The sequence below is a fragment of the Pezoporus occidentalis genome, unplaced genomic scaffold, assembly GCF_034315485.1.
Source record: "Pezoporus occidentalis ecotype Australia unplaced genomic scaffold, CSIRO_AGI_Poc_V1 ctg149, whole genome shotgun sequence".
In the NCBI taxonomy this organism is placed as follows: Eukaryota; Metazoa; Chordata; class Aves; order Psittaciformes; family Psittacidae; genus Pezoporus; species Pezoporus occidentalis.
This window is the reverse complement of record NW_026913305.1, coordinates 1117740-1135317: the sequence shown is the minus strand read 5'-3', so window position 1 is coordinate 1135317 and position 17578 is coordinate 1117740. Positions and strand designations below refer to the sequence as shown.

Sequence of the window (17578 nt, the reverse complement as noted above, 5' to 3'; positions counted from 1 at the left end):
CAGCTAGTTATTCAGGTACTTCCCTTCTCTAAGATTCTGGACACTAACATCACTAGTTTGTTCTCTGGTGTAGCTCCAATTGATGTAATGCAAAGACTGCAGCTGTTTGAAATGGAAACTGCATTGAAGCTGACTTTACATGGTCAATGCAATAGTAAATACTGAGAACTTTATCAGCTATCCATCCCAGCATAAATCGGTACTGGGTCACACTTAAACCACGACACTTTGCAAGGGGAAAGTTCTCTTTACACCAACTTTCAGAGCAGAATCACCTGTTTCTGTAATGTGCACAGAAAGGAAGGGGACAGGGGTGCTTCCTTCCTACTTTCCAGCAATGATTGTAATAATTCAAAACTGAAAATGCCTTTAAATGTGGATTAAGTCCTTCAACGTGAGTCCATTAATAAAATAATATTTCTATCATAAAATGCTAAGAGTTTACATAGTATGGGACAAAGATAAGGTAATAGAAAAGGTCATGAGAATACAGGGGAAGAGATCACTTCAATAGATTGATTCATACTTTGACATTACAAAACAAAACAAAGAAACAATAATAATAAAAATATTAATAATAATAATACCCAAACGAGAAAACGACAGCAAATTTCCCTTTCCTGATTCAACTGTTTATATAACATCTCCAAGTGACTGAGTTTTCATTCATCATGAACTACATAGATCCAAAACATTCTGCCTGGGGATAAATGTGAAGCAGCATCCTATCGCAATGTAAATCACTACTGCTTGGCTTTTAAGCTCTTTATTTAATTTGGATTTTTTTTCCTGCTCACATGATCCTGATTTGTCTTCTGTGATACTTTTATTTCACAATTTCCATTTAGTTTGCAGCCTCAGATGACCTTTTACTGATGTGCACTTAACCTTGAACATGTAGAACACTGACAGGTGTCCAGTCAAAACTAAGTTGCTTCCTACACAAAGCTCCTGATTTTAATATTAGAAACATAATCTCTTGATTTTCTTAGGAAGAACAACTTCCCTTTCCAGAGACAGACTTTCATGACAAGCCTATTAAGTTGTTAATCAAGAAATTCCTAGGTTATGGTTGGCAGCAGAAAACAGTTATCTTGAACTGATTTTTCAGGCCAGATGGCAGGGAAAACTGCCACAACATAAAATTTGCAAAAATACTGCAGAGAAAAGCTGACAACAGAAGCCATTTCATTTTCTAGAGAAAAGAGAATAATGCAATTCTAAGTTTCCAGGCACTGAAAAAGTAGGATCAATTTGATGTACTGTGTACAAAGAACTATCTTGCAAAGTAACAGGAAAAAAATAATTCTCATGTCACATGTATCTAAATTACCCTGCCTACTCATAACCCATGTTTGCATTACAAATGGTGCAGTAATGTTTAAACTGATATAACAAAATATGAAAGTATATGGAGGTAAAAGTAAATACAAAAATACACCTACAAACTGGACAGAGTACATGGGCTGAGCTCATATTTTCAGGTGGATTGCAGTTGCTTAGCAATGCAACATGTATGCGATTTCCTCCACTGAAAAAAACAATCCCTCCATTTAAGATTTTATTTGCATTTTCAGGACCTTATCATTTGGGATTATGCAAAACTGGCAGCTGCTTATAATTATTTGGGGGTTGAGTAGAAATAATTAAAAACATCTGCCTTTATCTTAATACTACCAGACTTAAACCCATGAGCTCAGTTATACCTAACTTCAAAGCTGAAAGCAAAGAATAAAAGAAAGCTTCACATATTGCTAATAAATTTTCAGTGATTCATTTATATGTACAACCAGTTATTCAACAGCCTTCAAACCTTTAATTATCTTTTAAATATATGTAATTTTGCGCTTCTAATTAGATAGCAATTTAATGCTCTCACAGGGATTCAGATGGGCTGTCTTTTTTGAAATGTAAACTCCAATAGGAATAATCATTGGCATTCAAGTGATTGCATTCTTCAGTTATTTAAATGAATGTGAGGCATTTACACTGTTCAAATCATTTAAATATTCTCCTGTCAGCTACAGCTGTAGAGTTTTATGGAGTCGCTGAATAAAGCAAGGGTAAGTGTAGGTTATCTTACGTTCCAGGCGGGACTCCCCAGAGAGAAACGAGATTTGCTGCTTATGAAAGGCTAACACTGCTTAAGTGGGGCATTAATGCATCCCCTGAGACTTGGATTTCTCTGTTTTTCTATGTTAGGAGAAATAGGTTTGTTTTGGTTTTTTTTCCCCCGGAATTTACAGCTACAAAGAACTGAATATTGATCTGACAATCTTTAAATACTCCAGGTCCTTTAGCCTAATACAATATATTGTGACAGTCAACATTATGAGATTAAAATGGTTACTTTGGCAGCTAAACCACCAATATGTTTTGGTGAGGGTATTGCGATGCATGCATTGGCTTTGATTTCTGTGTGTAACTTTCCCTATTAAAACTAGTCAAATTAAATGAAGATGTGCATCATTTTAAAGAAAGCAATGAATTGGTTTAGAGTGATAAAAAGAGCATTCATGTACAGCCATTTGAAAAATCACTACTACTAGCCTTACAGAGCTTATACTGAGAGTATGAATATATTCCTCAATTTTCTCAGAGAGACAGAGAATTTTGGTTTAAACTCAGAAATATTAGAAAATCCTTAGTCATCATGGATGTTACTAGATTAATTCGTAAGTCATACCACATTCTTTAGTTTACATTTATTAAAAAAAATGGTAGAATCTGAATAAAAGATGCAATTTTATTCTGTAACAGGTATTTACCTTTAAATGCATGTTTAATTAAGGAATTTGAGCTCCTTGTTCAGGAAGTTCAAGTACTCTATCCTAAATGAACCTAATAATTACTGAAAACGAAATCCCTCTTTACTCCCCGAATAAAACTATAAATTCCATTGCTGACTATGAATCAAAAAGCCACAGTCTTCACAAAATCTACTTGCAACCTTGCTATTATTCATTGCAAACCACACAAATATTAGGACTGAGAGGCAAGGGTACAAACCCCTAACACCAGATAAGATTCAGGAAGGTGTCATTCTTTGACTGTGGCAGACACTCATCTTTCAGTATCATTCCTTAATTTCTCTGTAATCCCATTACACTTTCCAAAGAAAAGAGTTTTCCTCTGGCACCAACACATAACAGACAACACAATGACAGTTACTAATGAGCCATCAGCCACAATTAATACAATAATAATACTGTACTTCAGTGTACTTTAGAAGTATATTATCGCTTGTTTGTTACTTTTTCTTTACATACAGTAAGCTCATTTCTTTGGCTAAATGTAACATCATCATGACACATTATGCATTTTAAAATTTAATGGAGTAGTACCTAGCACACTGCAAGTGCTAACAGGATCCTGAAAGGCAAGCAATTCAATCACACATAACCACTGCTGGGAAAGACTTTGTCCTCATGTACATGTTTCAAGCAGCCCCAGAAACCAAGTTACTGCCTTGAAAATCTCAAAATTCACTTCTGAATGCCCAAACAATTCTGTTTGGCTTTTTTTTTTCCTAAAGAGTAAGGTGTGGTTTTACACTAAATACAAAATTCCAAATTACATCATACTGTTTAAAACAATCTCTCATGGAAAAATAAAACACTTCTCGGTAAAAATCCAGAATTTAGTCAAATTGCAGCATTCAGGAGCATCCTGATATAGCAATATTAAAAACCCAAATAAACCGAAATGTCATTACCACCAGCCATAGTGTCTTGCGTACCATGGGCGTACTTTTGGTAGGAAATGCACCCTAAGAACGGTGTGAACGTGAAACCGTTTAAAACGCACACATTCACCGTCCAACAAAAAAAACAACAACACAACCCAAAAAACAAACCCAAAACCCCCAACCCCCCAAAAAGGCTTTGAAACACAGCAGAATTGTGACAAAGGCTTTTTTTTACTTAAACCTCAGTAGACTTTCTGCATTCTAACCGCAGCAGTAACTCCAACACACACACACACACACACCAGCTCCGCCGGCGGGGCGGCGCGGGGCCGCGGCAGGCCGCGCCCTCGGCGGTGTTGTGGCGCCACCCCATGGCGGCCGCCCCGCAGCGCAGCCCCGGCAGCACCGCCCACCCCGTGGGAGCCGGCGGAGGCCGGGGCCGGGAGCCAGCGCCGAGAGCACGGCTCATGGCTTCGGGACCGCTCCGGAGCGGTGTCGGCGGCGCCCGGGGTAGGTCACTGACAGGGCAGCCGGTCATCGCTGGGGGAACAAGATGGAGCAGCCTAAGGCGGCCTGGGAAAGCGATGGGCAACAAAAGGAAGGGAGATAATATCAAGAGTTTCAGTGTCTATGAAATAGGCGTCATTTACAGTCGATCGTTTAATTGGCAAGGCCTTGAAAGCTGTCTCTTTTCGCTCTCCAAAGCAAATTTCCATGGGATTCCTTATTCCATGATTATCATGATTTATTAAGTTATTTGTCAAGACTCATCGATCCAGTAACAGAAGAATGTAATCAAAGGTTCTTTCTGCTCCCTCCATGGCAAGAGTCACTCCTGAAAATCCGCAGCCAGCACGGAGTTAGAAGTCTGGGGGTTACTTCAACAACTGTCTTAAACGTGTGAAAGTACCTTTGAATGTATCTAGAAAGGACTTTTCTTCCTCTTCCTCCAGTTACTCTATGTGCACACAACCAGTCATCCTAACTGAAAGCCAAGTTTATTCAACAACAACAAAAAAAAAGGCAGGAGAAACAGAGGAAATCTCCAAGAAAAACATTTTTAAACATAAACCCAATAGGGTAATCAGCACAAATGATTAAATATACTGGTCAGGGTAAGATAAAAATCTGGTGCAACAGGAAACACTCTTCTTCAGCGGCTGTTTACTATCCTGCCTGTCTGCTCAGTGTCCCATAAGACAGTTCCTTAAAAAGCAGTGTGTCAGCTTCAGAACTAACATATATGGCCGCTGCCGTTAGTAACTCTGGAGTCTACGAGTATTCTAGCTTTATGTCACCACGGGAAAATACAATCGCAATATAAACCAGCATGGATCAGGTCAGTAATTAAAGTAATTTGAATGTAAACTCTAACCCGCCCAAATAATTTTAGATATTATCCCTGGTGAATGATCTAGTTCCGGTCCTACATGCGTATCTTCACATACTTACTGTCACAGATTTCATGGAATGTTTTGCCACTAGTTACAACAGTAGCAGGATTCGGCCTGCAACATTAGTCTAAGGGCCAAAGACAGCAATCACTTCGCTCTCAAAAACTCCACTGAAGTCAACAGAAGATTCCAGTTACACACTACTGACAGAACACAGAGTTAAAAAATTACTCTTCCAGAAAAAAAGGAATGAACAGATCGTGAATATATCACAAGTTCCCCGTGGCTGACAGCTTATAGGCTGCTGTCCAGCATTTGTATTTTTAAAATGTGTCTGTTGTATAAGGTAATGAAATAAGTGCCCGCAAGGTGCACCCTAGGTGAGGGGTAGTAACAGAAAACCACCCTTTCCCTCATTAAAACACACCACCACAACAGAAAGAAGGAAAGAGGGTAACACCCTTTGTCAGTCTAACTTAAAGCTGCCCTCTGTTGCTGGATTTCATTACCTTCTGTTTATTAAAATAGCTATTCTGTAATGAATACATACTAATATTTTTGAAGGAAGTAATCTGCCAGAAGAAACAGAGACAGTACATCAAATGCATGTATTGTCAAACTCTTGTGAGGTACATAGGGAATTTTCAACTATATATGCCTATGGCTTGCAAATATAGGCTGCCAGATGTACCTGTGATACCTGAAGATTTCAAAAGCATTTTAGGAATCAAGACCAAGTCATGACCTTAGTATTATGAAAACTGGAGAATGCTATAAAAAAACAATGCATTTATATGCAACTTAGAAAAATATTGAAAAATACATGGATTTTAATACATACAGAGCTAAGAAAAAAAATATTCTGAAGGTAGTTGCTAATTTTGAAGACTTCTCCCCACACATTTCCCACAACCAAAAAAGAAAAGTTTAATATAAAAAGTTTACATTAAAGCACAACAACATTTATTGCAGCGTTTTAACCACTAAGGTAGATTAACATAACTGGTCTAATATAAATTTTGAAATAGCAAATTTTTGGGAAAGATACAGAATGCTATGACAGTCAAACTTCAGATCTGGTCAGTGCACTTGTAACTTCAGCTGTTTAAGCAATTTTTAGATCCTTTCTATGGTCCAGCTTGATAACAGCAAAATTACAAAAAATAGTCACTTGGCATGGACAAGCAAGCTGAGGTAAAGCAGTGAAGATGCTGCAGTAAAGATCTGAAGGTGCATTAAGAATCTTTGTATACAATTCAGGTGCTCTAAGGAGGTCTTACACAGCCCCTATTCCTGCCTCTTCTCTCGTGGTTACCAGACAAACCTCAGCAAGTCATCTCAGTCAGAAAAGGAAAGAACATGGAAGAATGGGTAAATGGACAAATCATTTATTTTAAAGTTCCTTCCAAGGTACTGTGCTTGCTCTGTTCATTTCAGAGTGATGTTACTGAGAAAATGTTCTTCCATTCACGCAAGTCCCCCTGTTGAACTATTCATAAGCTCTACTCCAGTTAAAAAATAAATGGGAAACAGTAAGTGTAAACACAGATGTTAATGAAGTGTGTAATTCCTAGCCCAAGTCTTAGAAAGACAAATCCTTTTGCTGAATGAAAACATCAGATATGCTAATGACTTAATAAATCATGCTTTTCTATAATGTAATTTTTATATGAAATTATCAATCCAATTAATAGTACTGTTTTCTACTAAAATATTGTTGAAATCAGACACTGCTTGAAGTGAAAAATACATATGGCCTCCATGTGTACACAGCAGTGGAAGTACTAATACCGATGCTTTGCTAAGATTTGATAGTGATGGAACACTTGCAAATGCTGTTCCTAAACAATGATGCGATCAAGAATGTACCAATTCTCTGGGGTGTTAAGCTGATAAACATTTGCGTAACAGGCAAATCTATTCTTCTTGCTGTGATTAATGCAAACAAGATGATAAGGGAAACTAAAGGTAAAATTTGCTCCTATCTCTCTTTTAGTACAAAAATCCCTTGTGCAGCTATTCTGCTTAAGAATATGTTTTATTGAAGTTTCTGCACATATATTAAATTAGCTTTAACACTTTAACATGACAAATAGGGGTTATTACATAGCAATAGAACATTCTGCTTCAATGTAAAGTGAACATAATTATAGCAATTTGTGGCTTTGCTATTTTGCTGTAATGGAGGCCTGCATCTTTTGCAGGAACAATTTGTTTATTTATCTACCTTGACTTTTTTCATGGTAACTTTTGTTTCAAGACATAAATTTACCAGGAATAACAAAGCACCATGAACTGGTCTGTTGTATTTAATTTTTTAATTGATGTTAATCTATTCACATTAAAAGAAAAACAAATGCAGCATATATAGCTAAATAAAATACATCAGTAAATAGTTTTCTTACCAAAGGCCTAAGTTCTGGATGAGTCAAAATGTAGCCATTGTTTGTAATTGCAAAAGCATATCCATGAATACCTAACTGTAAGAATAAATGAGAAACACTAATTAGCACAGTCTCCAGTAAATTCCAAAATAAATGAATAGATACATACATACATACATAAATAAACTCAGGGAAGAATTTAATTATCCAGAGCTTAAAGCTGGCATTCATAACCCTTACCCACATAGTATTTCATTCTAACATATGCAAAGCTCTGATCCCTGACATTTGGTGAAAATAAGAACCTGTCATTGTGATGAATTCAGCATATAGCACAATTTCAAAGTGTCACACACGCTTTGCTATTTAGGACACTTATTTCTACGGGCTTTAGATTGAATTAGATGTGCACATGTATATTAGACATCACAGCATGTGACATGCACCACAGCATGCGCCAAAGCAGGAGGGGTACTGGAATTTAGTAAATTTACATACAGCCAGGAGTGGCTAAGTTCAACTTAATTCACTTGTTCAAGACATACTGTAAAAGAATTGTTTACATCAGTGGTACTGAATGTACAGTTACAGAAGTAAGCAGTGGCCTATCATACCTTGTATTTACACCTTCTAGTCTTAAAGGCATTTACCTCTCTGTTAATTCAAGGTCATCTGGAGCCACAGAAAAGGCTTATTTCTACTAAAGAAACTCTTGTAAGTTTACGGATTTGTAGCGAGTGGAACTGTGGGAGATCATTTGAGAGCAATGAAATGCTTTATGAGGCCTAACAGTATATATAATTAAATTTAGCACTGTACTTATTTAAATAACAATACTACTCGTTTAAGAATATACCTATTGCACAATTGATTGTACCCACTGAATGCAGTAAATGTACCTTCAAACCATTCATGTGATCATTCAAACATGCCTTCTTAGCATAAAAGTTTGCTGCTAATGTAGAATCTTTAGGCAGCTTTAGTATGTAACTTTTACCATGCAAAGAGTACATCTCATTACGCTTTCTCACCCATTTTCTTCAATTCTGAAGGAACTTAATACCCCATATATCTTTAAGCATCAAATTCCATTGAGGTATTAAAAACAAATACTTCCAGAACTATCTTACTTTGATATTTACTTTACATTCCTCACTACCAAAATGCTTTTTATTTTGCTTCAGTACATCCTTAAATTGTTTGCTGAAATGGGACCTTAGGAGTTTGTCTGGTGTAAAGCAATGTGAGCAAAGTTGACAAGTGAGAATAATTTCTAAGGGAAAAGCAGGACAGCAAGGCTTCTGTAATTTTCTGGAAATATAAACCAGAGTATGATATTATGGCAAGGTCATGGAGGAAAACATACCAGGTAGATTTATACTGTCTTTCTGTGAATGATTCTATATGGTCAACTATAACTGCCATATAGAAATTGTTTTATAAATTAGCGGTTTTCCTGAAGCAATAAACTTCAGTGAAAGTAATAGAAGGTGATATGTTCTTGGCACCTCTTCATAAAGGAGGGATAACCAAAATAATAACAATGAAAATATTTTACCTATTATAGTATCACAAGTGAACTAGCTGTTGGCTAAATATCAGATCTCAAGTATAATTGTCTGTGTTGGTAACTGCAGAATGATATCCAAGCAATGCAAGTTAGGTAAGGAAACCAATGTGGGTGGTATATTTTAGAGGAAAAAAATATTTGCCTATTCGAAGCATATCCAGACTCCACAGGTAGTATTTTATTGTGTGTTGTGCAATATGTGAAACCGCACACTCTCTACACTTAAAATGCTTCAGTTTGACAGATACTACCTCTTACAGCAGTATTGCCAGTTTGAAGCTTGAGCTCTTGCCTCTAAATGACAGACTCAGAAACAAAAAATTTTTCTAACTGCTGTAAAATGCCACATGAACACTAAGTATTACTATATCCAACCCTACCTTAATTCAGAGAAACTGCCATTGGCATCTGGGGAAGTTTAGTCTAGGTAATGACTGCTGAAAATACTTATTGTTATTTTTCATCTTTCTCGGCATAAAATCCACCTCATGGAAGCTGAGAGAATTCCAGGTCAGCAGAATTCCATTTCCAACCAATCATTTTATATCCCTGTGTGAATTTTATTTCGCATGCTGCCTCTACAGGAATGGGTCCCAGGGGTGATTATGCTCTTGCAATTGCATGGTCTTTTTACTGCTCAGAAATGTTTATGGTATGTGAGACTGGAAGTTATAACTCAAGTGATTTCACTAACCTAAGTGTACTGCATGATATTGGTGCCTCCTGTAATAATCCTCTCTTGTATTACACCCAGCAATATAAAAAGTGCCTTCAAATAAAATGTCTAATATTCAGAAAGAGGATCATATATTACTTCCACAGAAAACTAAGTCTTAAAAAATATATCACCATATGACAAAACCAGAAATTTTTATTTTCCTACCTATCTTCTCCTTTTCTGAATCACTGTAACGCTGCTGCAATTCAGGCCCCACACTCTGTAGGTTCTTGTATTCATACTATGTCCAAATCATAAAGATGACTTCTGAATAATATCACTGTGATATTATCTTTTTCTATCCAGCCATGCACCACCAAGATTTTATTTCTGCTGTTACTACAATATTGTTGTTCCTTCTTATTACAAGTAAAACTTGTTCTACCCATGACTCCTTAGAAGACTGTCCCAAAGATTACTTCCTTTGCTCCAGATTTTGCTCCTTTCTCTTCTACCTTCTACTGATTCTGTATTTCTGCATACCCGAAAGTGTAATGTAAGCTGCAGTTCACAGTGGTAGTGCACTGAGACTGTTCTCCATTATTTATCTTGACCAGAAGTGTCTCTGTGTTCTTATACCACTGTGTAGATATCTGTTGCCTTTTCCCACAGTCTACAAACTTTTTTCCAACTGGGGCAGCCTTTCTGTTCTGTGTTGGCAAAGCACCAAACCTAGTAAGGTCCAGATCGCAGGAAATTACTCCACTACATCTTGAAATTACTCCATTACACCTTATCAATGTGATTGCCAGCATTTTATACATTATTTTTATCAAATTCTTGTTTAACTTAAATTTTCCAGTTACTGCTATTTGATCTACAAAATAATTTGGTAATTGCTAATGTATTCAAATTAGAATTATAATTGATAGGAGAATGCCTAAAAAAAAAAACCAAAACAAAACATTTACGAATATTCAAAGGCACTCACAAATCAGCTTATTATTCCACCCTCTTAGAAATCAGTATATGACAGCATGGCAGCAAATTAAAGGGAAAGAATGACATAACAAATTTATGCTCAGTATGGGTACATGTCAAAATGTAGCTGTTCCAATAGCTGGCCTCTTTACTAAAGGCTGTCTATGATACTGTGTTATGTGCTTATTTGTCTGGCAAAAAGCAAAAAAAAATCCACTAAGAATTACCTGGAAAACATTTGTTTAATTTTCATTTGTGAATAAAACAGCACTAATAGTAAAGCCTTTCAGACACAGAGAAGTAGTGAAATACTAATATATTGCATCAAATTTAAATGAAAAGTAATTATATTTTTGCATTTGCCTGAAGCTTACTTTGACAGAGTTGTAAGCGTTTCACAGTAGATGAAGTACATCAAATTTTGAAAATCTTTATGATAATTATTTTGCAAGAATTTTATGGTAGAATTGTCTCTGACTTTGGAAGACTAAGTAGAGGAAAATACTTAGCAAGTACTTGATAGGAGAGGAGGAACCACTAGTCTGGTTAGCTGGGAAATTGAACAAGTTCCTGAAATGTGACACTTCCTTTAATTCAATGAGACAACTAAGCTGGGACAAGTTATGGAGACAAGAATCATAGAATGGTTTGTGTTGGAAGGGACCTTACGAAGCACCTAGTTCCACTCCCCCCTGCCACAGGCAGGGACACCCTTCACTAGACCAGGTTGCTCCAAACCCTTTCCAGCCTGGCCCTGAACACTGCCAGGGATGGGGCAGCCACAGCTTCTCTGGGCACCCTGTGCCAGCGCCTCAGCACCCTCACAGGGAAGAGCTTCTTCCTAAAGTCGAATCTGAAGCCTAAAGACATGTTAAGGATAGATTTTTGTACCCTTTTCATATGAAGTTATGCAAATTTTCAGTGTGATTTTCTGGTTATTTAGTATGGTATTCTGCTTATACTGCGCGGTTAAATCATTTCATTGATTTTACTATGGAAAATATTTAGTATTACCTTCTAGAGCAAAAATGTGAAGATCAAGCCATATATTGATTTGCACTTGATCTCAGACATTACTGAGCTAGAATTCTTGAGGAAAATGAGTGAAATTTTGGAACTACATCAGTATAAACAATATAAGCATGCTAAATATATAAATAAAGCTATATCATAGCTATTATAATTTAGCTAAGTATAAAGGACATTATCATTTGTGTATTACCTTGTATTTTGGAATAGTTTTTAAAAGCTCTTTAACTGGAACATCTGTGCCAACTACTCCCAGAAGAATCCCTTTAGATCTCTGAAAAGAACAATAAAAGATGCACTCAGAATCACAATATTAATGAATTTTCACTGCTCATTTCACTTTGCATCTACTCTGCAGAAGTGAATAGACATTAGATAAATCCTTTAAAAACTGGGAAAAGCAGATGCTGGTACAACTCGTCTGATCAAATAGTAATTTAATCAATAATATTGCTTCTTTCTACATTAGCTGCAATTCACATAGAAAAGGCATGCAAACTTTTGATAGCTGTTGAGTCCCTCAACAGAAAACCTCCTCACACAAATTAAATTAAAAACACTGTTACTCCTTTCTTTCCCAATTTCTCCCGCCATTTGACAAATAAAAGAGAAAAAATAAGCATTAAGGGAAAGTCCATGTAATTTTCTTACTAACCTATTAAATTAGTAAACAGATATATATATGATATAGAAATTAAATTCTCAGCCTATGAAATAGGAGCATATCAGTGCAAAGAAGAAAAGGATATAGAATATTTGCTACAAAATGGTAATATAGAAGTAAAAAAACGGCTCAAGCCTAGCATCATCTGAGATTCTCTCTTAGGCATAGGTTTTCATTATTTAATATGGTTTCTAGAGCGTATTTGGGATTGTTTGTCCACATTTTCATGCTAACAAAGGGTTACTAACTGTAGACAAAATAAGATGACTGGAAAAATTTTTAGAGTTGGCTAAAATTTCATTAGGTCCCTGAAAGCAAATTCACTTAAGTCACACCATTATCACATGACAGAAATAGTCTTGAGTACTTACAGTCTCATTTTGCTTACTAAATACTGGCATGGCAACAGTTGTCATCAACACCAATCCCTGATCATCAGCAAGCTATATTTGAAAAAGAAATATTATATCTAAGAACTAAGGAACAATTACAGACATGTGATTGCATTTTTCAATTACATTCTCTTCATTTTAAATAAGATTTATCTAAAAGGCAATTTATCTAAATGATGCTTATGTAGTTAGACTTGCAGTCAGTGCAGCCCAGCCCAGCCCAAGCCCCATCTCAGCTATACCAGCTCTGCCCACCCCACCATCTGCATTGGCAGGAAAGATGCCTCATCTTCATTTCTATTGCAGTCTCCCATGAGAGTTACAAAGGAGCTGAAATGTGGATTGTGGAAGCAGCATGTGCAGTAGCAAAGCAGCTGGAGCTCTGTTCTACATCTTTCCCAATGTCATCTCTGCCAAAATTGCCTTAGGCTATTTTGTCCCAGCAAAGAACAAGAGGTCATGCGTTGCATGCACTTTGTTCTGGTCCAGACTGAGATCTCGTCAGTTAACACAGTGGCAGAAAGGATGACAGCCAGTTAGGATCTCAGGATCATCTTTGATCCATCCAGTTTCAGTTTGCTGCGCAAAGAGGTGGCATGAAGCATTAGCTGATTCTGCACATCAGGTTTCAATATACTTCTTCAATTTCAGGAGAAAAGAGATCTCCTGACCTTCGTTCCATTCAAGAGAAACATGTAGAATGCTTATCATTGGCCACAGGAGAGTGACACTGCTCAGACTATTGTCTCTTCACTCCCTCTGGCCAGACTACATCTTTTCCATAAGGCAAAGGCTAACTATGATGCTCAAGACCAGCACAGCTCTGAGTGCCTAAAGATCTTCACCATCTGCACATGGAAGATAACTTAAGAAGGAAATTGAGAGATACTGTTAAAACTCTTTTCTGCCCCACTAATTTGGGAAGAAGTTTAAAGTTCAAGCGGCTTATCCAACATTTAAAAGCATGACATATCCAATTATAATCACAACTGGAGATGTCATAGAACACAACTAAAGTCTGCTTTGTTGCATCTGTGTTTAGCCAAGGCAATAGAGACAATCTTCCTAAGAAATACTGTAGGTGACAGTCATGCCCAATTGTAACTGATGTTCTCCTACTACTCCTACATCAGCATCACATTTTCTTTACTCAGGCAGAATTGTTTTGTTGTGCTGTTTTCTTTTTTTTTGAGAATCGCTGTGATTTTTATTTTTTGTTAACAAAACTTTTGTTACTGATGAAGCAACAGCTATCAGCTCCCCAGACTTTCAGAACACAAGTCATATTATGACCAAGATATTTTATGAAGCATGTTTCACATTAACAAATCAGACAAATAAAATCTAGAACATTAAATGTCTTGCAGCTCCCAGTCTGCTTCAGGAGGGTTTCAGATTGCCAAACAAGTATATTTCCTGAAGCATGGCACTATCTCATGGTTGGGAGGAATGTTTGCAGACATCAGACAGGAACACAGATAAGGTTTAGAATCAAGAAGGTTTATGCCTGATAAAGAATCAATAGGGACATGAGGTGGAACCAATTTATGATAATGTTTCCTTTTTTTGGTTTGTTTTCCTTTTAATAAGAAGAGATATTTCCATCCCTGATAGAATCCTTGATCAATTAAGCAACAGTAAAAAAAACAAAACAACCACCAACAACAGAAAGAAAACAAAGGCAAAACCAGCAACTTTGTGAAACACTGGGAGTTCAGGAGGTGCACTTGAAAGTCAAATGCGGCTGGAACTAGTGAAAAATTTGCTCTCCTTGGCCAGAGTAGTACAGTCAAGCACACTGACATGATTTTTATGGAGAGGAGCCTTCTGTGGTATGACAGTCCCAAACACATGTGCGCCAGGAAGTGAGAAAGCATTCTGCTGATTATGGGGTGACATCTTGGAGTGTTTAGAGATTTTATATGATTGCCCAGGGTTGTTGTTATCTGACATTATGTATTTGTCAAGTATCACTATTATCTTACGACTCCACTCACTCTCAAGAGATTACCAGAAACAATTTACTGGATAGAATGCCAGCCAAGGGACTGTCAGTAAAGTTTTAGGGTGTTTGAAATTCTTTAAATAGAGAAAAAAAACCCAACAGCCTGGAGTTCCTGGGAAATTCTGAGAGAACAGGTCATTAACTCTCAAAACTAACTACGGAAGCATGAAGAGAATGATTGCCCTGTAATTATGATATGTACAAGTACCACCAAGGGTTGGCTGCTGCAATCATTTCTACAGAATTGCAATGTTACTGTCCAGCCTCTTTGTTTTTTTCATTTGTTTGGCAGATGAAGACGTTGTTGGCTACTTCCCTAAGTGGCCAGCAAAGAACTGGATGATAGATGACTCGTATTTGCAATGTTTCACTGAGCCACCATTTCAAGCTGCAGTATTTGCTTCACAAGAATTCTTAGATGGTGAGAAATTACCTGCTGCGGAGGAGCACACCTTTATTCCCTGGGCAATGACATTTTGGCAGAAATAACTTTGAAATGGTAGAATGCCAGCCACTGGGTATTTCTGCTAAGACAATTAATGCTAGAATCCATTAACAAATTGCAGAGGAAGCCATGATCTAGGTATTTTGCATTGTTGCTTTGCTAGTCTGACAATTTCTTACATGTACAAGAACTCTGTAACAGCTCATGCAACTGTCTGAAAAATTTAGTGATCCTCAGGGAAAAAAGCCAGTAATATGCTCTGTACTCACTGATAAAACTTCAGCTTATATTAGTTACATTCAGAACAAACATGTATCACTGATATCCCCAGGTCTGGCTAGGATTTTTTTTTTAACTTCTAATTAAGTATTTGCTGATGATTAATGCTTAAAGAAAAATGTTAGATATTACAAACTCAGAATAGCAAAATCAATATAAATGATATATACTATGGTATATACTCTGAATATACTAAATTTAGCAGTTGATATTATTGCGTAATTAATAACAAACACTTTGGGCACTCAATTATTATTTGTTTTTCCCCAAAAGAAAAAGCAGACAATCCTTATGATTCCAAAACTCATGAACTGGACATCACAAAGTCAAAGGCTCACAGAAGAATTATGAAGGCATGTAAAAAAAGAAAATACTGTAGTCAATCATTCCTTATAGGAAACATCTTAAAGAATGATTATTATTTTCAATAAGCACAAAATACATCTTTCTAAGCAGGCAACAAATAACTTGGTTACACATAGAATCAGGAGGCTTTTTAGTGTTATTGGCAAATAAAAAGGATTACACTTAACATAATGCAACAACATCGCTAGATGCATTGTTACTAGTTACATTCAGGGAAGAGTCCTTGGGAATGACTGAAAAAAGAAGCACCATGAATTTTATCTCTATCTTTAAATAGGCCGTACCGTATCCATCTTTGACCTTCCATTCTCTTAGAAGTAACTAACACTAATAGTAACTGCCATTTTTACAGAGGTATGCTTTCTGCATAATAATTCCCCAGAGTCTGATGATTCAAAATTGTTTAAAGCTACATGCTAAGGTTACTTGATTGTTTGTTATGTGTATAGTTTCTGCTGAAACAAAATGTTGCTGGCAGACGAACTGTGTTCACAAATAAGGATTAATTTGGACCAAAGTTCACCCAAATGTTGGAACTTTATCTAGGTATATATGCAGAGCCACTAATAATTTTCAATTCCTCCAACAGTGTTTTGAATTCTTGTTCCATTCTCAAAGATAACCCTCTGTTTCTTTTCTTCCCCTCTAGTACTTTTTCCAATGCTTAATAATGTCTCTTCACACATCAGTCTAAGTATTAACAAATCAAGCTCCTTTCTATTCCTTTGATCTTTATAGCCCTAAGTGCCAAACTTACACTTTACATGGGGCACCATATTAGTTACACATAGGCTCTGACTGACGTTAAAATCCTGTCTCTTACCTGTTTAGCAGCTTAATAATTACTGCACTTTTATTTCCTTCAAGTACTTACACAATATCAAGAAAAAGGCAAAGAAACAAAATCTGCTTCATCCCCACTCCTCCAAAAAAATAAAAGCTCCACTGGCAAGATCCAAAACTTGAGGCTACCAGCAGATGTTAACTAAGGAAAGGGTACAAGCTTTGAAGTGCTTCTCACTTGCTCAGCATTTTTTGCTGTAAAATTAAATAATATAGGAAGTAGCATTCAGATCCATCTAAACACTTCCCAGATACAGTACAGCATCCTGCAGGGTATAAGATGAAACCAAAATCAAGATTGGTGGAATAATACAAAAATAGTCTCAAATAAAAGTTTTGTTAGATATTGCTGTGATTTCTGAGGTATTAAATTTTCAAAGATGCTCCAGGAAGCTTAGATTCCAAATACCACTGACTTCTGCCAGGACCTGGGCATTTAATTTCATTAGGCCTCTGAAAATTTTAGACAGCTATTAACTGTTGATCCCTTTTTAAGAATATTGGCAAAATATAACCATGAAGTAATCACTGAAAAACTGTTTGAAGAGTTTTAGGCCAGTAATGGTATTGGTGCACTAACTTAGAATTCTACTTCAATGCATCCGCATAGACAAACTTGTTAAGGTTCCTTGCAATTTTTGAAGTACTTCACTGTTTCTCAAGTGGATGTGAATTCCAGTTTCCTCAAATTCTTGGGTTTGGATTACTGGAAACAGAAAGACACTAACACAAATAAAATATAAGAATTCAAGCACAATGTTTAAGGCATTGTCACATGCTTCAGTCAGAAAATTAAAATTAGCCAAATGAAAATTAAATGAGGAAATAAAAGGATTGAAAAAATTTGGACAGTAAAATCAAAATGGAAAAACATGCAATA

General features: G+C 36.5%; 1 protein-coding gene across 4 annotated transcripts in view; it reads right to left on the bottom strand.

The window, feature by feature from the left end:
* Window positions 1-17578, bottom strand: part of CACNA2D3 (calcium voltage-gated channel auxiliary subunit alpha2delta 3) — a 451679-nt gene that overhangs the window by 104240 nt on the left and 329861 nt on the right. For all 4 annotated transcript variants that reach the window (XR_009963200.1, XM_062610709.1, XM_062610710.1 and 1 more), the window contains 3 exons: window positions 12740-12811; window positions 11898-11978; window positions 7488-7562 (listed from right to left, as the gene is read on the bottom strand). Coding sequence is in view for 3 of the 4 variants with exons in the window: in XM_062610709.1 (XP_062466693.1) it covers window positions 7488-7562; window positions 11898-11978; window positions 12740-12811 (228 nt within the window). In the remaining variant the exon portion in view is untranslated. The remainder of the gene's footprint in view (window positions 1-7487; window positions 7563-11897; window positions 11979-12739; window positions 12812-17578) is intronic.